This window comes from Anticarsia gemmatalis, chromosome 24 (assembly GCF_050436995.1).
Source record: "Anticarsia gemmatalis isolate Benzon Research Colony breed Stoneville strain chromosome 24, ilAntGemm2 primary, whole genome shotgun sequence".
In the NCBI taxonomy this organism is placed as follows: Eukaryota; Metazoa; Arthropoda; class Insecta; order Lepidoptera; family Erebidae; genus Anticarsia; species Anticarsia gemmatalis.
Window position 1 is genome coordinate 2,614,703 of NC_134768.1, and position 26,937 is coordinate 2,641,639.

At 35.3% G+C, this 26,937-nt stretch overlaps 3 protein-coding genes across 4 annotated transcripts; 2 read left to right on the forward strand and 1 right to left on the reverse strand.

Moving 5' to 3' along the window:
* Positions 1 to 3,447: 3,447 nt before the first annotated feature.
* LOC142983427 (facilitated trehalose transporter Tret1-like) lies at positions 3,448 to 10,924 on the forward strand. The gene is made up of 7 exons (XM_076130270.1): positions 3,448 to 3,527; positions 4,256 to 4,411; positions 5,187 to 5,385; positions 6,030 to 6,220; positions 7,813 to 8,195; positions 9,835 to 9,946; positions 10,429 to 10,924. The coding sequence occupies exons 1-7, from the start codon at positions 3,485 to 3,487 to the stop codon at positions 10,695 to 10,697; spliced, it is 1,353 nt and encodes a 450-aa protein (XP_075986385.1). The 5' UTR covers positions 3,448 to 3,484; the 3' UTR covers positions 10,698 to 10,924.
* A 3,104-nt stretch (positions 10,925 to 14,028) lies between these two features.
* On the forward strand, positions 14,029 to 21,198 carry LOC142983428 (facilitated trehalose transporter Tret1-like). 2 transcript variants are annotated; one of them, XM_076130272.1, is made up of 8 exons: positions 14,029 to 14,116; positions 14,626 to 14,781; positions 15,244 to 15,442; positions 15,856 to 16,046; positions 17,152 to 17,534; positions 18,856 to 18,967; positions 19,318 to 19,408; positions 21,020 to 21,198. In XM_076130272.1, exons 1-8 carry the CDS (start codon positions 14,074 to 14,076, stop codon positions 21,027 to 21,029), a joined length of 1,185 nt encoding a protein of 394 aa, XP_075986387.1. In that variant the 5' UTR covers positions 14,029 to 14,073; the 3' UTR covers positions 21,030 to 21,198. The 2 variants fall into 2 exon arrangements, with proteins under 2 accessions (XP_075986387.1, XP_075986386.1); XM_076130271.1 differs by lacking the exon at positions 21,020 to 21,198 and having other exon boundaries at positions 19,318 to 20,342.
* Positions 20,342 to 24,827, reverse strand: LOC142983426 (facilitated trehalose transporter Tret1-like). The gene is made up of 7 exons (XM_076130269.1): positions 24,719 to 24,827; positions 24,023 to 24,178; positions 23,421 to 23,623; positions 22,672 to 22,858; positions 21,981 to 22,357; positions 21,598 to 21,709; positions 20,342 to 21,197 (listed from the first exon to the last, which is right to left on the reverse strand). Exons 1-7 carry the CDS (start codon positions 24,771 to 24,773, stop codon positions 20,911 to 20,913), a joined length of 1,377 nt encoding a protein of 458 aa, XP_075986384.1. The 5' UTR covers positions 24,774 to 24,827; the 3' UTR covers positions 20,342 to 20,910.
* Positions 24,828 to 26,937: the final 2,110 nt, after the last annotated feature.

Here is a 26,937-nt window from a genome sequence, read left to right on the forward strand (position 1 = left end):
CATTGCCACTCAACGTGGCAATGCTGCCAGCCTTCTGGGCACGTTACCCGGGGACGGCGATGCGGAGATAGTTAATGATGCCTTATTTTAATTTTATTTATGTTTAATTCCTTTATTATTATTTTTTTTTTCGTTTGTACATATAAAATTTTTAATGTTTAATTAAATTATTTTTTAATGTATATAGTTATATTAATATTATGTTTAGTTTTAATTATTATTGTTAAAATAGATTATATAGTATTTGATTACTGAATAAATAAATACTTAAACGAGTGGCAGATCGATTTTAAATAATCATTAAAAATTTCTCTGGAGTCGCGGGACTTTCACAAAAAACAAACAACAGACACAAAATACAACCTGACCAGAAACTTTCTTGCTCGAGCAAAATTTTTTTTTTCAAATTGAACCTACGACCTACCGGTACGGTAGTACGGTATTGGTATCGCTTTAACCACTACACCGTAGAGGCCATCAAACATTGTATTTACACTTCTGGATTTAATATTTTAATCGTTTATACTAGTAATAGAGATTTATGATTAGTACACACTACAGATATGTAGTTTATCTTTATTATTAGGGATTGACATTCAAAAGTACTACGAGGACGTGTGTGTGTCATGTCTGTCGTATGTAATTGAACAAAATGTTTGATTAGACATCATAAATATGTAAACAGTCACATTTTATAAGAAACTAGCTGACCCGCGCAACTTCGCTTGCGTCACATAAGAGAGAATGGGTCAAAATTTTCCCCGTTTTTGTAACATTTTTCAATGGTACTCTGCTCCTATTGGTCGTAGCGTGACGATGTATAGCCTATAGCCTTCCTCGATAAATGGGCTATCTAACACTGAAAGAATTTTTCAAATCGGACCAGTAGTTCCTGAGATTAGCGCGTTCAAACAAACAAACAAACAAACAAACAAACTCTTCAGCTTTATAATATTAGCATAGAAGTATAGATAGTATAGATTATTCTCTAAAACACAGAAGTCCCGAACTTGCGAGTATTGTTCATATTTCTAGCTTAAAAAATTGACGAGTATGAACTCCCGCACAAACTATTTAACCGCCTAGAGGATGGTTTATCTAAAAAAACTTAAACATATCCAAAATATTGATTTCTAAACGAACAGAACTTATCAGAATCTATTCTAACTTTAAAATTGAACGAGACCTCGTTTCGACATTCCTACCCTATTTTAACCTATTATGGATTGATTTTCTGAAAACATTTATTTATAGTATATTTTAAATTAAATTTATAAATATTATACATTTTAGCATTTCTAGCTTCAAAAATACGATTATATATTTATCCCCTGACCACATAAAAACGTAATACGTGTTTATTTATTTGTTATCATAAACATAAATACAAACTTTTTAGCCAAGAATGACGAATTCTGATAATAATATGAACTTTCAGCTTCTTTATCTCCTGCGATATCGGCTGCCTACCCATATTATGCCTACATTATTAATTATTAGAGGCCGCGAATTCGCCCGTGTGGAAACCCTTCCCGTGTAAATCCTGACAGAAGAAAGAGTAGCCTATGTGTTATTGTAGGTCTTCAGCTACATATACATTAAATTTCATCGTAATCGGTTGAGTAGTATTTGCGTGAAAGAGTAACAAACATCCGTACATACATACATTCTCACAAACTTTCGCATTTATAATGTTAGTAAGATGTAGGCAGACTTGACCAAATTTCACGTTTCTAATTTAGGCTTTGCGATTATCAGTTAGTCAGTCAATCAGTCATGTAATTTTATATTTATAGATTATTTACATAGATATAATAATTTGGAGTTTGCACACGCCATTGTGAAAACGGCGCAGACTGAAAGAGCTTAAATTATGACGTTACATTTCGTTTTCAGCAGACTCATTGTTTAACTAGCATTATTTTAAGATAATCTTCTCAATTATTATTCTATTTATAGTTATTTCAAATACTAGCATCCGCCTGCGACTTCGTCCGCGTAAAAAAAGTTCCCGAGGCAAAAAGTAACATAATGTTTTAATCTAGGTTATATACTATCTGTGTATAAAATTGTACAAAAAAAGGTCGATTTTTATGAAAGAATAACAAACATACATTAATCTATTCTTTCAAACTTTCGCATTTATATATCTTTATGAATTATCAAAAAAACATTTCAATACAGAAAAAAATATGACATAGTGACGTCACCATCTAATATTTTTTGGTTGGGATCAAATTAGTCACCAATATAATATTTCAGTCTGTAATAATTGTAATACATATAAATAAAAAAAACTTTGCATTAGCGTTTTGGATGAACAAGTACAAGTGTGTTATTTTTTGTTAATACGCTAACTAATGGTAAATTATTTACAATGTGGTTGATACAATAATAAATTATGCGATGAGCAGCCAATAATCAGCGATTGTCATATAGGAAACGAGTACTACTATGTCTATTATTAGTTGCTGATTATGATCGAATGGTAGATAGTCATATTATTATTGTGTAACAAGCACCTACTAACATGTGATAATAGGAATATAGGAAGCAAAGTGACCTTATTGGTTATGTACCTAAATTAACATACCTTCATAAAACCACGCCATTTTCCCAAAGAACGCCACTTGGTACGGTCCTTAAAGTAACAGAAAAAAGAGATTTAAAATACTATAATGAAATTATACACTATCTAATAGCACAGAATAAAAAGTACTAAAGTTGCTAAAAAAGTTAAAAAATAAAGTTGCTAATAATAGACCGTATAAGAATTTTTTTTAAACCCATTTCTGTCCCACTGCAGGACAAGGGTATCCCAAATGAGAGAGGGATTAGGCCTTGAGTCCACCACGCTGGCCAAGTGCTGGTTGGGGACTTTGCATACCCTTCTAAATTTATTAAACAAATTTTAGGCCTGCAAGGTTTTATCACGATGTTTTTTTCACCGTTAGAACAAGTATAATTATTTCTTATACACATATACCTAACTTCGAAAAGTCATTGGTATGTTGCCTCTGGTTCGAAAAGTGGACTTGCGTGGGAGGTGTCAACTTAATCCACTTGGCAGACATAATGGCAAAAAAATACTACGGAATTTACACAATTTTTATTAAAAACCCATAGTAAAAATATTTAAGCAAGGAATCCTAATCAAGCGAGTGACTAATCCGAAGATCGTTTCGTTATAGATGTATATCAAAGATAGTTTTAGGCAAACCTTGTATCACCAAATCTGTTCTCATGCCTACAAAATTTACCGTACGTCAGCCATAGTCCTAAATTTATTCAGCATTACTTGCAAAATTTGCTTATTCATTTGATTTCATATCAAAATGGACATGCATGATAAGTAGTCTAGTCTTCATATAATCATCCCAATCGCTGATTGTCATATATCAGTAAGATTAAAAAAACAATAAATAATACATTGTTATATATGGCACCGCAGTATTTCAATCAGTAAAGTGTAGTGGCTAGGACAATGTTTATTAACTACAAAAAACAGATTTTAATTGCTCTTATAGGTAAATAATATATTTTGTGGCGTAGGAACTGTGAAAATATTTTTTGTAAAAAAAAAAATATGAAAAATAATTGAATTTTGTTTTGAAAAATCAAAGGTGGAAAATAAAAATTGAGTTTCCCTTTAAAGACATATTAATTTTCTTTGATTACAAATTTTCTGTACATAAAAATTACAGAGGAAAAATAATTAATTTAAATTAAAAAATATATGTTTAATTTAAACTATGGAGCATATTTTTTGTGATATCCCTTTAAAATTATGCTCTAAGTTTTTTTCCTATTCGTACTAAAATTATTTGAGTGCACAATATTTTTTCTTGGTAGTTTTATTTAAAACCTGGTGCTAAGTTATTCTGGCAGTTTATTAATTTGTCCTACTTTATGTTCCAACTTCGGTAGTAGACTTTCATAATTTTTAAAACACGTTAGTCTTGCAACCAAAACATTTTTATTATTTTTCCTCATTAATTCACTTTTTTTACAACTCCATCACTAAAAATTGCTCTTGTGTCGCGGGGACTCATAAACAACGGACATAAAGCACAGCCAGACCCAAAACAACTATCTGTGGTTCCCATAAATATATTGGTCCGTGTGGAAATCGTTTCCGCGACCTCCCGATACGCTGGTAGTGGCAACGCGCCCAAAGATCGTCGTTATTTATATTATCCTAGATTTAAATTGTTTAAATGATGTTCGGGTGTCATGAAATTTATTCTTATTGCAGTATATGTAGGACAATCGATAGTCGGAGTTTCATTAGGATGGACGGCCCCTTCGATCTCAAAATTGCAAAACCCGGAACAGACCCCGCTACCCGAAGTGATAACTGAAGTGCAAGCATCATGGATCGCATCAATAACTTACGTGGGAACCTTTATAGGTAAGTACCCATTACTATCAGGACGGGTAAAAAGTCTTTTCACATTATAGTATTTATGAACTTGTAATAAAATCTCTTTGGCTTCAAGAAAACAAATGAATACACGTCATTAGGATTCTTTCAGTGAGCTCGTGAGGTACCCAAATATCGAGCTTTTTCGTGTAAAGAAAAGATTTTATTACAAGTTCATACATACTATAATGCGAAAAGACTTTTTCGCCGACCAATATTTATTTGAAAATTCATTTCATTAACTACTACTGTTGAAAAATCTCCTGTTTCCAATTTACACAATTAGCCCCTTTACACTCACACTCTATCGCGCATGTAACAACAATCGCGGAATCGTAAAGATCCTGCGCCGCGCCTCTGTCAAGCCCGCGAAGAAAATCGCGAGCGAAGAGCGCGCTGCTTTCCCGCGCGTAATCCTGTACGCTCCTAAGAACGTGCGATAGAGTGTGTGTGTAAAGGCGGCTAGTCAGTAGACAAAGATTTGCTCACGTTCGACCCGATGCTAACTACTGTCATAGTTTAGTGCCAATCTTATCCAGGTTAAAATGCCTTGGTCATTAGGCATGCTTCGCAGGCATACTTTACGTATTTTATTATTATTCATAAAACTATATATCTACAAACTAACCGTCTTATTCACAAACACATTATAAACCTATAGTTTTCAAACATTTGTCATCTGAGATATGTGATAGCCCTAATAATACCACCGATACAAGTTTAAGTCATCGGATATCCTACTAACGTTTGCTTTTATTCCCAGGTCCATATGTCGGAGGCTACCTCTCGAACTACAAAGGTCGGAAGATTACTATGATGTTTGGATCCGCAGTATCAGCTGTCGGCTTCCTTTTGAAGGCGCTCGCAACAAACATCAATATGATATTTGTTGGTAGAGTTCTGCTCGGTTTCGGCAGCGGTATCACTTACGTCATCAATCTGGTGTATTTGGGTGAAATTGCGTGAGTAGAAACACATTTTTTCAATTATTTATCTATAGGATTCTCATTATATGAACAAACGTCATTTCCTCTTTCTCTTCTTAAAAAGACAACTCCCGCACTAAGAATTGCTCTTGTGTCGCGGGGACTTTATTACAAACATACTTTCATACAAACAACGGTGTCCGTTGTTTGTGTGAAATAATTGATTTGGGTCTGGTTGTACAACCGGACCCGAATTAATTATTTGTGGATCGCACAAATAATTTGTTCCGTGTGGAAGCCCACGACCTCCCGACGCAATGGTAGCGGCACGGAGGCAGTCAATCACATAAAACATCATATAACTACTGTGCAAAAGGAATCTCCATTTTTTTACTCGCAAGTTCAATTAAGATCTTATCTAGACAACCCGTGAGCGGTTTTTATTCTTAGTATTTTAGAAATTACACGCTATCATACAGATTTATCCCTTCTATTCACTAAATGGGTCCCAGTTGACAGAAAACGACAACGCGGAAGGCCCAGGAAAAGTTGGCGAGATGAGTTGGACTCACATACTAAAGATTGGCATGATATAGTCTCAGACAGGGATAGGGAAGAAAGGCCTTTGCCCTGCAGTGGGACAATATGGACTAATAATAATAAATAATATATATTTTCAGGTCAACGAACATCAGAGGTATCATATTAACTCTGACTTCCGTTGCCAATACATTTGGTACATTCCTGGGCTACACTGTTGGTCCCTATGTATCTTATGCTGGGACCGGTTGGCTGGGTTTCGCGATCGCTTCATCATTCGTGATTGGAGGTTTCTTCATACCTGAGAGCCCTGTGTTTCAGGTGTTAAAAGGTAAGTTCTTTTTAATTTAATAGCCATCTCCACACACACTCTATCTCACGTTCTTAGGAGCGTGCAGTATTACGCGCGGGAAAGCCCTGAAACATATAACATCACGCTACGGCCATTAGGAGCGGAGTAGCAACGAAAAATGTTACAAAAACGGGGAAAACTATGACCTATTCTCTCTTATGTGACGCAATCGAAGTTGCACGGGTCAGCTAGTGTTTAGTAAAGTGATGCAACTGAAGCAAAGAAATGTAGACAGTTAATCAGGCGATGACTATGCAAAATAAAAATCAATTAATCAATCATTAAGAAGGCACGTTATCTCAAATATATTACCTATTTAAGTACAATTATTATGAAAGTCAATCAAAATATCTTAATGTGTATTATAGGTACTTAAATATACCTCCTAACTAGTCAACTAGTTGCCACCGCAACTTCGCTTGGGTCACATAAGCGAGAATGGGTCATAATTTTCCCCGTTTTTGAAACATTTTTCGTTGCTACTAGGCTCCTAATGTTTGTAGCGTAATGTTATATAGCCTTTAGCTTTTCTCAATAAATAGGCTATACAACAGTAAAATATTTTTTGAATTCGCACCAGCAGTTCCTGAGATTAGCGCGTTCAAACAAACAAACTCTACAATTTAATAATATTAGTATAGATATGAAATGTGCATGACTACCTCAACAATCTTTAAAATACGCAAGCAATTCCAAGAATTTTTGAAGATATAATTCCTTGTGTCTCCATTATTTACTTTACGTATTATAATAGTCCAACGTAGTAGAAAGCCTTTAAGGCAAGCTGTTGCAGATACACAAAATTTTAAACTGATGTCTAAAATTTCACGCAGGCGCAGGCTTATGCAGCTGACGATGGCTTGTTTGATACAGCTACTTTATTTAGAATTGCTCAGATTGTTAATTATATCTATAATAATATTATAAAGCCGAAGAGTTTGTTTGTTTGAACGCGCTAATCTCAGGAACTATTGGTTCGATTTGAAAAATTCTTTCAGTGTTAGATAACCCATTCATTGAAAAAGGCTATAGGCTATACATCATTACGCTACGACCAATAGGAGCAGAGTACCAGTGAACAATGTTACAAAAAAGGGGAATATTATGACCCATTCTCTCTTATGTGACGCAAGCGAAGTTACGCGGGTCAGCTATTGTAGATAAATTGACTCTCTACTACATTGTCGGACTATACAAATCAGCGGCACAATATTTTAGTTCTAGATAGTGTTGTAATTTGGAAGCATAAGTAAAACTTTATTTTGCCAGAACTTAACTGCACGTTTGGCACAGTAGTTAGAGTAGTCAACTCGCCGCAATAACCGGAGCACCTTTGTGGTGGGTTCGAATCCCACCCGGGACAAATCTTTGTGTGATGAGCACGAGTATTTGTTTTGAGCCTGGCTGTCAATTTATCTATATATGTATGTATTTAGAAGTATATAAGTATGTTTATCAGTGATTTGGTTGCCATAGTAAAGCTCTGCTTAGTTTAGTTGTCCTTAGTGTGGGTTGTCCAATGATATTTATTTATTTAGACGTTATACTAATTAATAACATTTTGATTTCAGGGGAAGATGAAAAGGCCAAAGAGAACCTTATATCTCTAGGAAGAGGAGACGAATTGGATAAAGTAATAGCCACTGTGGATGATTTGAAAAAAGTATCGAAAGCCCAAGAATGGATTGATATTTTCACTATCAAAGTTAATCGTAAAGCTTTGATCCTAACTACAGTATTAACTATACTACAACAATTGACTGGTGTAGTTACAATTATATTCTTTGTCACTTCAATATTTGAAGCAGCTGGGTCGTCCGTGGAGCCTCATATAGCTACTATTATAATTGGTGTGACGCAGTTATTCGCCAGTATTACTACACCCTTCTTTGTGGAAAGGTCTGGAAGGAAAGTTCTATTGCTGGTTTCTTCTATGCTGACTGCTTTGAGTTTGGTAAGTTTGTTTATATTACACACACATACATACAAAACAGATCATACACAGAGGAGCTTGTGGCTTCGTTAACAACAGCCGCGCGGATCGATCTCTCAGGTTAAGCAACGCTTGCCAAGGTTGATCTGTGGATGGGTGACCATCATATACATATCGAGTTCCTCCGTGTTTCGGAAGGCACGTTAAATTGTGGGTCCCGGCTGTCATACACACACATATATATGTACATAACATCAGGCCTGTTACACCTGAAGGAGAAGGCAGAGAATACACTCACGTATTATCAATGTTAGTCTCGTGTAATAGGGACGAGCCTATTGCCGTTTACCGGGCAGGTTACTAGACTTCGGGCTAATATTTAGAAATATCGATTAAATAAATAATAAATAAATAATTCAATGTCCCGCTGCAGGACAAGGGTCTCCTCCCGTAATGAGGGAGGGATTAAGCCTTGAGTCCACACACAAAATACTGTTACCGAAAATGCAATTTATAGATTTTTTGTCTGTCTGTCTGAATGTTCAAGTATCCAAATTAGAAAGGACCCCGCACTTTGCCCACCTCGTAAATAAAATCCGAGACCGCACCACATGGGCAATTATCCCTCTAGAATTATTCCCGAAACCAGGCCACGGCTATTTTTATCACTTTTCTTTGAAAGATGTGCCATAATCTTCAAATCTTACACATGTTTCATGTTAATCTAGTAATCTAAAGCCTTTATCTAGCTGTCTCGGCACTGCATTGTTAACAAGGTGATCACTGAAATGATAATGATAATTATCTTATAGTGATTTACAAATATTGCGCAAGTTTATTTTTAACAGACTCAAAAATAAATTGTCAATGATGATGACTAATTTTGTTTTTTTACTCCATTTAGTAGATTGTGAAAAAGAATTACACATGTATTTGTAATTTTTGAGCATAGTCAAATTATAACCGCGATGATGAGTTGAAAAGTCGCATGACGTCACGTTAGAGTACAAAATGTACAACACCGTGACGTCATTAGCCCCAACTCCATAACTTTAATGCTTTAGTAAGTCACTTTATTGGTTTTTAGTGAAAAAAAATACGTGTCTTATATTTTTAAATTATCTGACTGGCGGACTAATTATAATTTCTGTTCTGTTACCTTGGAAGCATTACTATGCATTTACCGTTTAATTTTAATTATGGCCTACTAGTTTCAGTAGTGTAGACAGTGTACCAAATTTCATTATAAGCCGTCCAGTATTATTTTCGTGAAAGAGTAACAAACATACATACATCCATCCTCACAAACTTCCGCATTTTAATTTTAATAGGATATAATTATCTCGAATTAAATTGAGTATCTAATAACCATATTACTCACTTCAAAATCAAATCGTTTATTCATATAGGTCAAATGCTGACACCTATGATAGTCAATGATACAGAGAGTGAATTTACCGCCAGTTCGGAAGGTAGGGCGGCAGAAGAGCTGGCAAGAAACTCCTGGCCACTCGTTTTAATCGCCAAATAGTTTTAACAATATTTCTATTAGGTATAAATCATTGATGATGTAAGGAGCTGCTACCAACACCACTTCTATTTCTCACTCACTCTCATCTCTCACTGTCTCTTTCTAACCGGCCTTTTTTTGTTTTTTCAGGCCACATTGGGTGTATACTTCTATTTAGAAGGTATTCAACATTCATCGGTTCCTAATATTGGTTGGTTACCGTTGGCGTCCTTGATAGTATGTTTCCTGGCTTTCTACCTTGGTAAGTCAAGAGTAAAATATTTTTTATTGCTTTATTTTAGTTTTATCAAACAAATTTAACCCATTAATGTGCCACTGCTGGGCAAGGGTCTCCTCCCGTAATGAGAGAGAGTTTAGGCCTTGAGTCCACCACGCTGGCCAAGTGCGGGTTGGAGAATTTGCATGCCCTTTAATGAAAAAATGTTTTTAACAAGCAATTTTATTAAGCTCCACTTAGAATGCATAACTTAAGTATCTTTTTGAAAGACAGCTTTCTATAAAAGACCACTCTCGCAGTAAGAATTGCTCGGGGACTTTTACAAACATACAAACAACGGACACAAAGCACAACCAGACCCGAAAATATTATTTGTGGATTGCACAAATAATTGTTCCGTGTGAGAATCACTACCTCCCGACGCAATCAGCGTGGCGACTTAAACCACTGCGCCACGGAGGCCCTGTCATCGTTATCACGTCTTTATTCAATCATTTACATTGCAGGTCTCGCCGTTATCCCGGCTACATTGACCGGTGAGATGTTTGCGGGCAACGTGAGGAGTACAGGGTCTACCATCACCATCACAGTAGGATGGGTCGTAGGCTTCGCTGTCTCATCAGCCTTCGGGTACATGGTTCCTGGCATTGGCGCTGATTTCACTTTCTGGATTTATTCATTCTTCTCCATTATTTGTTTCCTTTACACGTTAATTTTCATCCCAGAAACATCTGGTAAAAGTCTACTTGAAATTCAAGAGATGTTAAGTAAGTAGTATTGAATCTCGAGTCTATTTATGAAAAAATGAAAAATTATTTATCACTCATAATGTTATTGTTCCATGTATCGTAGTGTCTGTAGCACAATTTTTATAAATGCCTGCTGTTAGTTTGTAAATATATGACGTTAAGTAGAATAACAAAAGTACGTTGTTAGGAAATTGTGTTATTGGTACTCAAAAATAATTATATTAAAGCATATTAAAAATACTTATTTTATCTTTAATTTACGATTTAATGTTTTTCAAGAATATTCAAAAATCAGTGATAGAAAATCTATTGATAACACAGTATTATCTGAAGAAGAATTCGTACTCGATTGTTGAACCGATTGGTTTGTAGCGGATCGCTACATATAGCGACATCTCACAGCACAAGCGCAGAACCACCACCACGCGCAGTGAGACTGACGTCACAAGTTCTGAATCGCGCTATCAAAGTTTGCACTGCAATTCACTATATATACAAGTTCCCGGCTAGGGCAGTCGGGCAGCCTAGGCCCACCAGGCATGATCACCTCGCCTGGTCGGAAGATCCTCCCTTTGTGGTGGAGGAACATGATCACCGCGTTCCTTCATAGGTTCAATAAGGTTGAAGAAGTACTTCGTGGTAATGAAGAAGAAGATGGTAGCAGTGAAGACGCTGGCTGATACGCCTGTTGCACGAGCTCGACCTTCAAATAGTTCTTATTATACTGCATCGAATATAGCTACGGTACTTGAAGGAAAAAGTAGTTTTGGGAGTTTATTTGTAGGACATGGCAATTTGGAAGCAGAAAACGTAAATTTGGTAAAGAATGTTTGGACAAATATGCACGTGCTATTGTTTTACAAACGTGTCAATTTTGGTTGAAATGATAGATTGTAATATTTACAGGAAATAATCAGTGAGTTAAGGCTATAATATAATCTTTTGTAATAGAGATTTTGAATGTGTACGCTACAGATAATAAGTAAACGGTTTATCTTTATTAACGGATTGTCATTCAGTTTCTTCAAGGGCGTATTAAATGAATGTGTCATTTCTGTCATTGTGCTCTAACTAATATTCATTGTTACAAAAAAGGCGACCAGTGATCGGCGTTAATAAAACCACAAAACAACCATGACCATTATATCATTAATTTTGACAAAGTTTCCTATTTTTAAGTATAGGACTGTCCTTCCTATACTTAAAAATACTTCCGATTAAAGGGATTAATCTCTCTCTCTATCTTCTTATTCTTATTTCTTTAAAAACGCAGATTTTATTACAACGATAACCGCCACTAAAAAATAGAAATAAATGTAACACATTCACATCTACTTATGAATAACTAGCTTTTACCCGCGACTTCGTCCGTTACCTGAATTTTCCCATGGGAATGCGTAGTTTTCCACGGGGTAAAAAGTAACCTATTTCTCGGGTATCGAAATATCTCCATACCAAATTTCATGCAAATTGGTTGAGTAGTTTAGGCGTGATTGAGTAACAGACAGACAGACAGTCAAAGTTACTTTCGCATTTATAATATTAGTATGGATTACTAAATAATAATTTTATTAAATGGGGTATAAGACAAGCAAACATCACTGAAATATTTTTCGTCTCTGCATCTGTCTCACGTTACTCTCATGCCTGGTGTGATATTATTAAGATATATACAATACTGATAAGATATATACTTTGATTTCATATCAACATTGAAACTCCAAGATAAGTAGGTAAGTAGTTTTATAATAATCATCTTATAATCACTGATTGTCAAATATCAGTAAGATAAAACCAATAAATAACAAGATGACCCACGCGGGTTTGCTCGCTTGTGAATAAGAAATGAAATTAATAATAAAAATAAAAGTTAATGTTTCAAAAGGAATTTAAGAATATAATCATTTTGTTTGGCAAAATAACAGCTTATAATATTTGCTAAACTGAATCCTAAAAAACAAAATTAAACTGTAATGATTAAATATTTACAATATAAACAAAAGGGAATTTTAAGTTAATAATGTCTCGCAGCTGAGCACGAAAGAGGGGGGGGTTAGGTCTTGATTTCATCATGAGGATATCATTGAGGACTTTGCATGTTCTCAATGAAATGTATATAACAATCTCTAGGTATGCATATTTAATGCATGCATTTAAATTTCATTTCCATGTTAGAGCAAGTGATAATATTCGAAAAGTAATCAGTGTGTTGCCTCGGGTTCGAACTGACGACCACTTGTGTGGGAGATGCCATCTTACCTACCATTCGGTTATCACTGATGTTTCTGTGATTCATAAAATATGTTTTTTTGGTAGGTATAAAATAATCGCTCGATACTGTAACAGATACCTACTCATTACCGATCTACGTATTTTATAAAATTATAGAATAATTAACTATTAGGTCGGGGAAAAAGTCTTTTCGCATTAAAGTATGTATGAACTTGTAATAAAATCTTTTCTCTAAACAAAAAAAATCGGTATTTGGGTACCTCACGAGCTCACTGAAAGGAACCTAATGAACCGTGTACTCAATTGTGATTCTTGAAGCCAAAGAGATTTTATTACAAGTTCATACATACTATAATGCGAAAAGACTTTCCCCGACCTAATATTTTAACTGAATTATAATTATGTTTTATCTCCTTGCAGTTCACAAGTTCGCTTTGATGAACGCAACTATCCTCCTTTTACGAATCAATTCGTTCAAATACTGAACATTTACGTATGCAATCTTTAGTTCAAAATTAACTTTTCTTAAATAATTATGAGACATGCCATCTATCGCTTTTTGAGTAAAAAGAAATTAAATAAAGCCTAAGGCCGGCTCCACATGTTGGTTCCAACGCTGGTACCAACGTTGGACTGCAAAGTGTAAACTCGGTGAGGCGTACACACGTTGGCTGATAAACTAGTTGTGTATCAGATGTTGGCGCTGATTTCTTTGATGAAACTGACACGAGCCGGCCAACTACCAACCCCAACGTTGGGACCAATGCCATTTTCTAGATCCACACGTTGGACAAATAGCGTTGGGGCCTATATTGGGGCCAAAGTGCGGAGCCGGCGTCACCGTGTTTGCAGTAAAACGTTGGTACGAGCGTTGGGACCAACATGTGTAAGTACTTGTTTTAAATTATATCGGGTTTTTTTTTATAAAAACTTAATTGTATTATTCGTAATAAAATATAGCTTATGTTACTCGCAGCTAATTTAGCTGTCCAAACGTAATCGGTTCAGCACTTTTTAAGCCATTAACAAACAAACAAAAAATCAAATCTTTCTCGTCGAACATTATTATATTGGTACAGTATCGATAGTATTGATAAATGGTCATATACAATTTAGTATTATGATCAATAGGTTTACTCCTTCAATCAGTAAAGTGTTGAGCCTTGGAGAATGTACATACGATTGAAGAAACAAATTTTTATTGCTGCTTTAGGTAAGCATATATTTTGAAGCATATCAACGTTTAATCCGTGATTTGAAATGATAGAGGTTTTTGAATCTCTTACTGTCCTGATCACAATCAATGATTACCGGTTTCTGCATCATTTAATCGATAAGATCATTTGGGTTGTTTTAATTGTAGGGCGAAAAATTGTGCAATATTTTGAAATTATTACTGCAAAGTCCTATAGTCGGATCTCCCATGGCCATCTAGATCTATTGTCAATCAATCAATATAATATGTATGTATATAAAACTGTTCCGTTACTGACTGACTGATGGATAACGCACAGCCAAAATTACTGAGCGTAGAAAGTTGAAAATTGGTACTAAGATTCCTTAAGAAGTGTTGAGGAGCACTAAGAGAGGATTTTTGGAAGTTCCCCTCCGAAGAAGGTGAAATTCACCGCGGGAAGGCCGCGAGTGGAAAGATGGTTTAATATTTGCTTTAAAGTGTCAACTCGTGTGTGCTCTTGTTATAAAAATATTTTTCTTTTGTAGTATACCTAGGACAGACAGTGGTTGGTATTGCATTAGGATGGAGTGCCCCTGTGATCCCAAAATTGCAAGACGAGGAACAAACCCCGCTACCTGACGTGATAACTGATGCTCAATCGTCATGGGTCGCTTCTCTTACGTATATTGGAGTTATTGTAGGTAAGAACAAATTTAAACTATTGCAGTACCTACTTTCAGTACAAATAAGAATATACTGTTTTAACTCATGAAAACACGGACCGAATATATCAAAAGATATTAGGGAGCAGTAAAATTCTAAACGAAGACCTAATATTTTGCATGATCTGTGGAATTTTCTAGTTATGGACACCGAAATTTTGGATTCTTTAAAAAGAAAAATGAATACAGACAGTCACTGTTTCTGTGTGAAAGGCTCCCTTTTTCAAAATACAGTCACTTCACATGTCTCAGTATATTCTTAAGCCTCATATTTGAGGGCTTGTTACAGAGTTGTTCCTACTTCAGAAATCTTTTGGTTATAAGAACGTAATGAAGCCTAGGTTCTCCAAACCGCAACAGTGAATATTATTCAAGAGATCTAAGATCACCAGTACTACAGTTTCTTCAGAGCATCATACTAACAAGACTCCTATCATCCAGGTCCATATGCCGGTGGTTATCTCTCCAACTTCAAAGGTCGGAAGCCAACACTTCTCCTAGGAGCCACAATATCATCCATCGGCTTTGTCGTGATGGCATTCGCTAGACATCTCAATGTGATATTTGCTGGTAGAATTCTCCTAGGTTTCGGCAGCGGTATCACTTACGTCATCAATCTTGTGTACCTTGGTGAAGTTGCGTGAGTAGAAACACTGTTTTTTTATATAATTTTTCATTGTTTGAAGATGCCCATTACATTTTATGTAAGTCTTAAAGCAGTGTATTTACTATGGGTTTTTCTTATTTTATTTTATCTGCATTGCTTAAAGATGACCACTACATAGGTCTTAAAGCAGTGTATTTGCTATGAGTTTCAGCTAATAAGAGTGTTATATCTGAGTATAAGGATATACATCTGAATATTTCCTGTCATTTGCCTATTAGGGAGGACGTAAAAAATTAAATTTGAATGCTAGTAGGTACTAAGTTAAATAAAGCATTCAAAATTAATCCTGAATTAACATTAATTGACTTCATAAGCATAGGAACGTAACCTTTTGCTTATATATTTCAGAAGCCATACGTCTTTACAAAATTTTCTCAATATTTCAGGTCTACACACATCAGAGGTATCCTCCTGACAATAACAGCCTGTGCAAGTACTTTCGGTACATTTCTAGTGTACGTCGTTGGTCCCTATGTATCTTATGCGGGGACCTGCTGGCTGGGCTTCGCTATCTCTGCGTCTTTCATGGCTGGAGGTCTGCTTATACCTGAAAGTCCTGTGTTTCAGGTGTTAAATGGTGAGTTATAATTTGTTTTATCATCATCTTTATGATCATCAACATATTTTTTTACTGCTGGGCAAGGGTCTCTTTCGGGGGGAGGGGTTAGGTTTTATTTTATTCTTTTCTTCAAAAGATAACTCCCGCACTAAGAATTGTTCTTTGTCGCTTTGTTCTTTGTTCTTCTTGATCGCGGGGACTTTTACAGACATATAAACAACGGACACAAAGTACAACCAGACCCGAAACAACTATTTGTGGATCGCACAAATAATTGTTCCGTTTGGGAATCGAACCCACGACCCCCCGACGCCGTCTGGACTTAGTTCCTCGCTCAGAATCAAAATAGTTCTTGTAATGTTACAAACCAAGATTTCCGACATCGCTTTTGAAACAATTACTGTATCGCGATTCTGTACAATTGTTATTTGTTACTCACGAGTATCGAGAGTTTGACATTTAAACCGACGGCTAGAGGCGCTGATTTGATTTTCATACAAATTTTCTCCATTGCTAGCCGGTTGTCGGTATAGTGGTAGGAAATTGCGGTGCTGTAAGCGGTTGTTTTTAAAACTATCTATGATAAGTAAAGTGACGTAACGATTTAAGATTTAAATCAAAATTAATTGATAAATCAATTAATGCTACTGAAATCACTAATCAATGAAATAATCATTTAATATTGCTGGTAAAACGTGTACACGTGCTTGGTACAATTTATTATCTTTAACAAAAAACCCACTTAGGTACAATTACTAAAAGTCAATGATTATGTAGATACCTTTTTATTATTTATCTTAGGTATACTTTGCTTTACACATGCAATGTGCAAACACGGCTGACATGAATCTCAAAGGGCCAAATTACTGTGTAAATTGACCCAAATTGAGGACAAAAATAGGGCAATTTATTTGTAAGTTTTTGTTATTTATATTGTAACTATTACGTGTTCAAATTTGAACCATCATATATACATATTCCTAAGTACATGATTCAATTTAGCGGATCACTTTTACGTTCTGGGTGGTGTATAAGCAGAAAACATTAGTAAATTTGTATCTTACTAGAAGTTAGCTTATCATTAGCCTTATCAATTAAATTAATTTCAATATCGTTATTTCAGGAGAAGAAAGCAAAGCCAAAGACAACCTAATATCTCTAGGAAGATCAGACGAAATAGAAAAAGTAATGGCTACAGGGAAAGACATCAACAATTCATCAAAAATCGAGGAATGGGTTGAAATTTTCACGATCAAATCAAATCGAAAGGCCTTATTTATAACTTTAACTTTATCAACCTTACAACAAATGAGTGGAGTCGTAACTATTATATTTTTTGCGACTACAATATTTGAAATAGCTGGGTCGTCTATAGAGCCTCATATAGCTACTATTATAATTGGTTTGACGCAGTTCTTGGCTAGTACGATTACACCTTGGTTTGTTGAACGAGCTGGAAGGAAATCTCTTCTTATGTTTTCTACTTTGTTTACATCTTTGAGTTTGGTAAGTATATTTATGTTTTATACATACATAAAATCATAATTACATACATATAACACCATTTTATTCATTCGTCGTATGGTTAGTGGACAAGCTTGGTTACACAAAAAAAAATAGAACGTTAATAATATTATACTTCATCTTCTTATCGTATGGTTAGTGGTCAACCTAGTGTCAAAGTTGTTCATTCCGCCCAAAGGCTAATGACGTGGCTCAACGATTGTTATCTTATTGACAACAACCTGAACTTTTGCCGTGCCTTCTCAAGCGCGGTGACGCTCAAGTTATATACTACTATGCGGCCACCCATCTATGGAGTGTCCGCGCTAAGGTTGCTTAACCCACCGATCGTTTACCGACCGATGAGCGCAACTAACCACGAGCCATAGGGGGCAGGCAGCGACCAAGAAACGCCACTTGGTACGGCATAAGTCTTGTCATTACTAGTGTACGTCAAATTGATGGTCACTATTGAGTACATTGACGTAACATGTTAATCACTATAATCTAAGCGAGAAATCTATTGAGTACATTGACGTAACATGTTAATCACTATAATCTAAGCGAGAAATCTATTGAGTACATTGACGTAACATGTTAATCACTATAATCTAAGCGAGAAATCTATTGAGTACATTGACGTAACATGTTAATCACTATAATCTAAGCGAGAAAACGATGTACAGCATAGTGGCTTTCGAATAGTTGTCAACTGAAATACGTGATAGCAGGACCGCCAGTTTCGAGTACTACGCACGATATAAATATATTGTGTTATTTACATGTCTATTTATATTAATTTTCGTTATAAATATGTTTCGCTTTAATCTTGACATCTTTACACACCTGTTTTGATAATCTTTAGTATTTTTATTGGCTTTATCTGTCACGTGTGATCATCATATCAATGCACTTGCATTGATAGTATGATGATCACAAAAATGATAATGATTTTTATATAGATTTACTTACATACCTAAAGAAATGTTTGGTGTATTTTGTATGTCCCGAACTATCTATTTGCCACTTTTTTAACCCATTACTGTCCCACTGCTTGGCAAGTTGTTAGGCCTTGAATCCGCCACGCTGACCAAGTGCTTGTTTGGAACTTTGTATGCCCTCAATAAACATTTATAGCATAAAGTTAGAGCGTTAGAGCAAGAGATAATTATTTCTAATACACGTATAACAACATAATCACCACATTATTAACACAATTTCTATATACTTTATATTTTGATTTCTCTCTCTCTCATTCACCTAAATACATTTGTCTCTTTTTCTCACACTTGCTCACACACAGTAATGATTTGTTGTTTTTCAGGCAGTACTCGGGATATACTTTTATTTAGAAGGTATTCAGCATTCGTCGATTGCCAATATTGGCTGGTTACCGCTAGCGTCGCTGATAGTGTGTTTCTTGGCTTTTGATCTAGGTAAGTTAGGCCATAAATCTTTTATAGCTTCCAGTAAAATACATCATATATGTATAGTTAAAAATACTACTAATACTTTTTATTCTGCTGCGGCAACCATTAACAAAATCTCGTGAAAACTTTTATCGCCCGAAATATTTTCATAAAGATGAAGTCGCGAACAAAAACTACAATATAGTAATAATGATGATGTCAGTCATGTCAAAATTAGCAAAAAAAAAGTCTGCAAAATTCCACAATTTTAATTTTCCTAATAAATATCTTGAAACTAATGTTACAAGGTTGAAATCATTTAATAATTAAGGTGAAATTTTTATTTACATGGGACATAAATTATTTATTTGTTCCAGGTTTCGGCATAATCCCGGCAACATTGACTGGCGAGATGTTCACAGCCAACGTGAGGAGTACAGGGTCTACCATCACCATCACTGTCTCCTGGTCAGTAGGCTTCGCAATATCAACAGCCTTCGGGTACATGGTACCGGCCATAGGAGCTGACTTCACGTTTTGGATATATGCAGCTTTCGCAGCCTGTGCTTTCGTGTTCACGATATTCTTCGTGCCAGAAACTTCTGGGAAAAGTCTGATTGAAATTCAGGAGATGTTGGGCAAGTAGGGTTGAATCTCGTGTGAGTTATTTAATGAAAAAGTAGTAGTTATGTGTGAGCTATTATGACAGAAAGAATGAGTGTGTAAAACTACAGAAGAAAAGGTAATGAGTGGGTAAATCATGAACTGCAGAAGAAAATATTCTGAATAATGATTAATTACTTTAGTACCCTTCGAGACTTGGATATATGGTAACACTGAATTTGACGTCCAATAGCGTGATTCTCCACAGTCGGTACTGTCGAGTATCGAGAGTTTGACATTTAAAATGTAGTGCCAAAATAGTTCCTACAAGACCCGTCAGGGGTGCTGATCAGATTTTCGTGCAAAATGTCTCGATAGCTAGCCGGTTGTCGGTAGACGATAGTAGTAGAAAATCGAGCTAGGTTCTATGAAATGTGTTTTGGCATGAGATTTTTTCGGGGTGTCCTGTAAATAACGATGATATAATAATATTGTGTAGAAGGGAATAAATATAGCCTAAAAACAAAAATATACAATTTTTAGTAAAATTGTATTAATGATACTCAAAATAAAACAATCGAAAAACATTACCGTTTTTTATCACGATTTCCTGTTTTTCAAGATTCTTCCAAATAAATCACACCCTATCTTTGAAAACACGAGGCAGTATTTTTTTAAGTTTCGTTCTCTTGTTTACTTTGTAAAGTTATCAGACACTTAAGATATTAGTTCCGATGTTTTTTCAATCAGGATATTAGAACCATTACTCATGGTAATCCAATTTGTGTGTTGCCTTGACAAAACTTGCTGTTTAATTAGTTTCTGTTGGAAAACAATTTATATTTTGCTGGGCAGAGGTCTTTTGGCAAAATAAAAGGGGTGGGACCTTGGTCTGTGGCCTTGGTAAGATTTTTTGAAGTAAGTGATAAAAGATATGGTGTTTTTGACGCTTTTTTCCCGGCAGGTGAATGTGACCAAATAACAAACATACGTATACACATGTAACCAAGCTTTTTTTCCACAGTGGTAGGTAGAGAACAAGGAACGCAACTTGATACTATTTTTACAAACTTTCCTTGCGTCACTCACACCTATAAATCTTGTCATACACGATAAAAAACATGCAAAAGGTTTAATAAAAAACCATTAGTTTCGGAGTCATACATTTAAGTTCAAAGTTTCCAACCCGCACTTGGCCAGCGTGGTGGACTCAAGGCCTAACCCCTCCATCATAACGGGAGGAGACCCTTGCCCGGCAGAGGGACATTAATAGGTTTAATTTATTTATTTATTTATTTATTACATTTAGGTTCCAAAAATTATCTTTAACGTCTTTAGTCAAGATTTAAAAAAAAATTGAAAGAGGATCACATGCCTATTTTAACATCCCTTCCCAATTTCTCCTGTATTTCACTGAAACTCTTTCCCTTAGTCTCAGGGATAGCAAGTATAATAAAAATTCCATTAACAATACAGTTCAAACTAAAGAACCAGTAAGTGAATGCTGGGCCGATGGCTTCAATAATGTTGAAGAAGTACTTCGTGGTGATGAAGGAGAAGATGGTAGCAGTGAAGACGCTGGCTGATACTCCTGTCGCACGAGATGGACCTTCAAAGAGTTCTGATACTACTGTACCGAATATTGCTCCAAGACCTGGAAATTTTAATATACTGCTATATTTTTTAAATTTCATCGAAATCGATTTGGTAGTATTTGCGTGTAAGAGTAACAAACATCCATAATCACAAACTTTCGCATTTATATTATTAGTATGATGTTGATTATAAAAAGTAGTTGGCAGTACAGGAATAATGTGTTTGATACTGTAAAGATAATGAAGTTAAGTTTATTATGTTAAATCTTGGCATGAAACTAGTTTCCAAATTAAACCAGGCCTGAATCTGGCACAAAGGTATAATGATTTGTAATTATGTAATTTATGTAGGTGTAATCATTTTAGAAATGAATCGCATACCAGTTACAAAATGATGAAAATGTTTGATGAATTTAATAAAATTTAAAGGAAACTGCAGGTTCCTAATAGATTACTTACCTGCATTAAAACAAAAGATGACAAGCATCATGGTCAAAATAGGGATGTAGTTTAAAAATCCGCTCATCTGAAACTCTTGATGTTTCAAATAAAAGAAGGCACCAAGACCAGCCTGTTAAAAAATTGAATCTCCCGTTAAAAAAACAAATAAAGTATGATGTTTGTACTATGTTTTACAACATTCCAAAGCTTCTGCTAAACAATAAAGTTAGCAAGCAATTCAGTAGCTATATGCTTGCGTGCGTCTAGTTCAATGGCTCCTCATTCTAGTAGTAAACAATTTTTTCACATACTTTTGGCAGTTCCGTTGATGTCCCCCCAACCACAGTCACTAATTTCATATTTTCTTTACTTACTAGTAATGATTATTTATTTAACCTTACCATTCCAACAGCCACACCAAACACCGTAGTCACCAATATCGGTTTCCTTCCAAATTTATCTGTCGTTAACATCGTACAGAAACACGCTATCAACTGTATAAACCCTATCACTATAGACCCAATCTCTTCCTTCACAGTCGTCTCCGTTGACTTGATTATCTCCATTAAATAACATAATACTGTACCATATCCTACCAACTGTCGTAGGATACTTAGTATTATTACTAATGCTATAGTTTTTATTGTTATTATGTCTTTGAAGATCGCTCTTGTTGAAGTACTAGGTTTGTTGGTACTGTATTGTTTCATTTCTTCGCTAGCTGCAGTTTCTGATCTCCGCAGGTATGTTAGGATTTTTGTTGATTCTTCTTGTCGACCTATGAAAAACATACGTACATATATAATACCATATTTTTCCAGGGTAGGCAGAGACCAAAGAAAGCCACTTAGTACGATCCTTACATACTTCCCTCGCCTCATTCACATCCATACATTTTGTCATACAGGACCGCTGATCATGTGGAGAGATTGAATGTAGATTGATGAATCAATGTGCGTATGTAAATAGACACGCCTTTCTCATTTGAATGCTTTGTTTTTTTGGATAAAAAAATTAATAGCAAGTTTTTCTCTGACTCCCAATCGTAGTAATAGTAATTTTTATCAAGACACTTAAATATTGGTAACTTACCTTTTGAATACAAAAAGTAGGGCGTCTCAGGTAGGAACCACATAGGTACAGTGATCACAACGACGAGACAGGTGTGTAGGAGATTCATCTCAAAGTAAGTTAGAAAAGGTCCCAAGGCGAAAAAGATAAGCATTCCTGATGCTGAAGCCACTTGTAGGATCGTTCCTAATGCACCACGGGATTCTTTCTGAAATGTAATATTAGTAGAAAGTTCGCATGATTTAAATGTCGAATGGGTAGTGTAAACTGTAGCGCGAGTATAAACTGTTGCTATAGTCGGTTCCTCCCACTAAAGAGCATCAAAAATTTGTCATTTAAAAGGTACTGATATAATGCAGCATGTATAAAAGAAAAAAAATAGCTCCTACGCCATCCACTAGAGGCGCTGATCAGATATTAATAGAAAATATGGCACGGTACGGTACCTAGCCGGTTGCCGATAGTGGTAGAGAATCGTGCTACAGTATTTATGTACTTTCGGAGTTGAGCTGGTTTCTTTTGCTGGTTTCATTTCCTGACGCTATGTGTCTGACATAGCGTCAATGACTTTTCTAAATCTCGATGAACATGAAAGACCAAACGTAAGACGAAAATATGCTTGTCATGTAGGTGAGTGTCTTCAATACAGCCCTCCTAAGGTGTAAAGATGGGAATCATTAAAACATTACATCCAATAAAGGGTTTTTTTACCACTTACACTTCTGGAAGGGGAGACATTATTAGACATAGGAGGAAGAAAATGCACTCACGCTTGCAATTTCAGACGTATAAGTAGGTACTGCAACCATCACAAATGTGTCAGTTACGCCACTGATAGCCCTGCCCAGGTATAGAACCCACACTTCTTTGGCAAATAGGAATAGAACACACATGGCTATTCTTGGTAGAAAACTTAGGATGATGCAGGTTTTCCGTCCGAATGAGTCCATTAGGTAACCTATTATGAAATTAGCTGGAACAGAAAAGGTTATGTTTTGAATGGTTGAAGACCGCGTTGATCGCATTACTTTGACTAGAGATACTAACTACTATAAAGTAAAGGTAAATAAGCGTAAGAATATACTTGGATTTCTTAATATGACAGAGTATTGAACCCCGAATTGGTGGAGAGACCGGACCCCAAATTGGCGGGAAACTATTTGTTTGAAGAAGTTTATCAAAATTGTCACATGTAAGCATCTGCTCCTTTACGGGCGAGGGCTTTTATTGAGAATTTTTTTTCAGTAGATTTGTGATTTGAGAACAATCTTAGACATTGTTTAATAAAATCTCATTTCATTCTTTCCTAGTTAACATAAGTATTAAACAGAAGTCAGATTCAATGTTAGAATGTAACAAAAATCGTTTTTACCAAAAAGGGCTCCAATAGGTGCAAAAGCCACTATCCACGACGCCTCCTCATCGGTGATAGGTCTTGGCAGAACAGTATCTTTTCCATCACGTAGCTTCGCCAGTATCGGTGATGGCCACGCAACACTCAGACCTAAGCATATCACGCTTAAGTTGGCTGAAATACAATAACAATTGTCTTTAAATTAGGGCCAGTTTCACTACTTAAGTATAAGTTTAAGATAACTTACCTTCTAGATTAAGTAACAAGCGTATGAAAATAGCTGTCAGAAATCCACCTGATAGGTTATTTGATAGATATCTAGCAACTTAAAATCTGTTGTTTAAAAGGCCATCGTTGACATGACTTTACTACTACTGTCAAAGTCACGTCAAAGGCCTTCGGGCGGCTTGTACAACTTTGACACTAGGTTGAGTAGGTTGACCACTAACCATTCGATAACAAGAAGACTACTACTGTCCTGTTTAATAGCCAATATTATTGGATTTAAGTAAAATAACACTTTTTTGGTTATTTCTTAGCGCGCTGATTAGTTTTTCATATAAGCTCCTATATATGGCATATTTTAATATGTACGTATAATAATTTGTAACAACCTGCACATGACCAGTATGTTCTGAGCAACGGAAATCCTTGCCCAACAGTGGGACAGTATACAGTATATGTAAAAAAACAGAAATCTTTTATCCTACTCACCTGTCAAAATAATAAAATACTGCCTGAAAACAGCACTGTGACACACACCGATCATTTTTAATTTAAACAAATATTATTTGCAGTTATTATGCATAACATGTGTTGTACATATGTAGAGCACTACTATTATGAATGTTTTATTCAGTCCGTTGTGAGGTGAATGACATAATTACCTTCAGGGACTTATTTAGACGTATTTTCAGTCGCCAGTTTCACAGCAGATAAGTGTCAGATAATCTATATGATAGATAAACTACTGGTGCAAATAAAAAAATATTTTACTTGAATATTGTTTTACTGTTGGATAACCTATTTATTGAGGAAGGCTATAATAACATCACGCTACAACCAACAGGAGTAGAGTACCAATAAAAAATGTTAAAAAAACGGGTAAAAATATGACCCATTCTCTCTTATGTGACGCAAGCAAAGTTGCGCGAGTCAGCTAGTATAAAATATAATACTACGCATAAGGTCTTGACCCCAAATGGTGAAGGGTTGTTTTAGGGACTGCATTCTTTGAAGCATTTTATCACGATGTTTTCGTTCAGAACAAGTGATAATTATTTTTAATACACAAATAACTTCGAAAGTGTCGAAGTCCGATTCCGGGGTTTTCATTTCAATTCCGCGCCAAGGTTAGCTCGACCATCTGATCGTTTACCGATCGGTGAGCACATTTATTTATTTATTTATTTATTTACAGGTAATATTATATAAAAAAGATCAAAACTTATAGAAAATACTTAATTGCAGTGTTACCAAAATTTTACAAAAGAAACTTAATTTAAATAACTGCACATGAACGCCATATATACTCGTATATTATTATTGAAATTGTACAGAACTGCGGACGCTCAAAAAATAATATTTTTGTAACGATCATAAAGATCAGTTTTTCATGGAGCGCGAACTAAGTGCGTTTCCCTTTCATCGTTCACACAATGATGTCAAACGATAATTGATGACTTTTATATTGTTATTTTTATAAACCTACCGTCATTGAAGCCTTTTGATTGACTATTACATATTTATTTTAAGGTATCTTTTATTTAAAGGTAGTTATGAAACCTTTTTCTTAACTGCCTTTACAGCATATATCATCATCATTGGCCTGTGTCCATCTATTGCAGATGATTCAGGTGGCGTCAGACAGAGGAATATTTGTTACAAAGTAACATCTTCTTTTGTGGCTTAAAAGACCTATGCGGCCGCGACCGCAGTTTTGGCAGATGAAAGAGCCTGGGGTCGACAGCATATATACTATACATAAAATCACGCCTATTCGCCTATATTTTTAAAGGGGTAGGCAGAGACCAAAGAACGGCACGTTCGATTCTTATCTGTGTAAAGATCGCACCAGACAGCTATGTATGTATGTATGTATGTCTGAAAATAATTTATTACAAAATTTTACAAAAAAATTTACACATATAAGTGGTACATGAAACTGCTTGCTCTGTCTAAAAACAGAATCCAAGACTTTAAAACAAGGTCACGATGTTATGACTACCTTTAACCACTATATTACCTGGTTCGATTACGCCATAATGTTTTTTTAAAACTATCTATGTGAGTACATAGTATATACTTTTATACATTTTTCATTATTCGTAAGTTTAGGAGTAAGACTAGTAAGTCTTCAAGATAAAAATATATACAATTCTTTATTTCAAATAAGATCGTAAGTATTTCAAGTGCACAAAGTCAAACACCTGTTTTTCGAATCACACTTTTACTATTTTTCTTTTTCAAGTACACTAGAAAATGATTGTTTCTCTTCACAATACAAACTCCAATACGAAGCCTTTCAGTATTTCAACAAAGGAGCGAATATATTAAAAATTATACAAAACATACACTACGCGATAAAAATTCACACGACACAAACATACTTTTCACAATACATTTCATTTTCTCTATCACGTATTTTCAACAACAATCATACAAAAGCGGCAATGTACATCGTTTGTATAATATGGTTGTAGTGCATTCGTGTTGGTGGTACAATCACAATACGCCAAATCATTGTGAGCCACAAAACTATTGGGGTGTGCTATTTTAATGAATACCTAGTATTTTTACTTGAGTTTTAGCGCGATTTTTGCGTAAACACACCTTGAAATAAAACTCATGTATGTATTGAAAATTCTCACTATAGTTCTTTAGAGAAAAACAAGTAAGAATTAAAGCAGCCAGTTTATAAATTTGCATTTTAC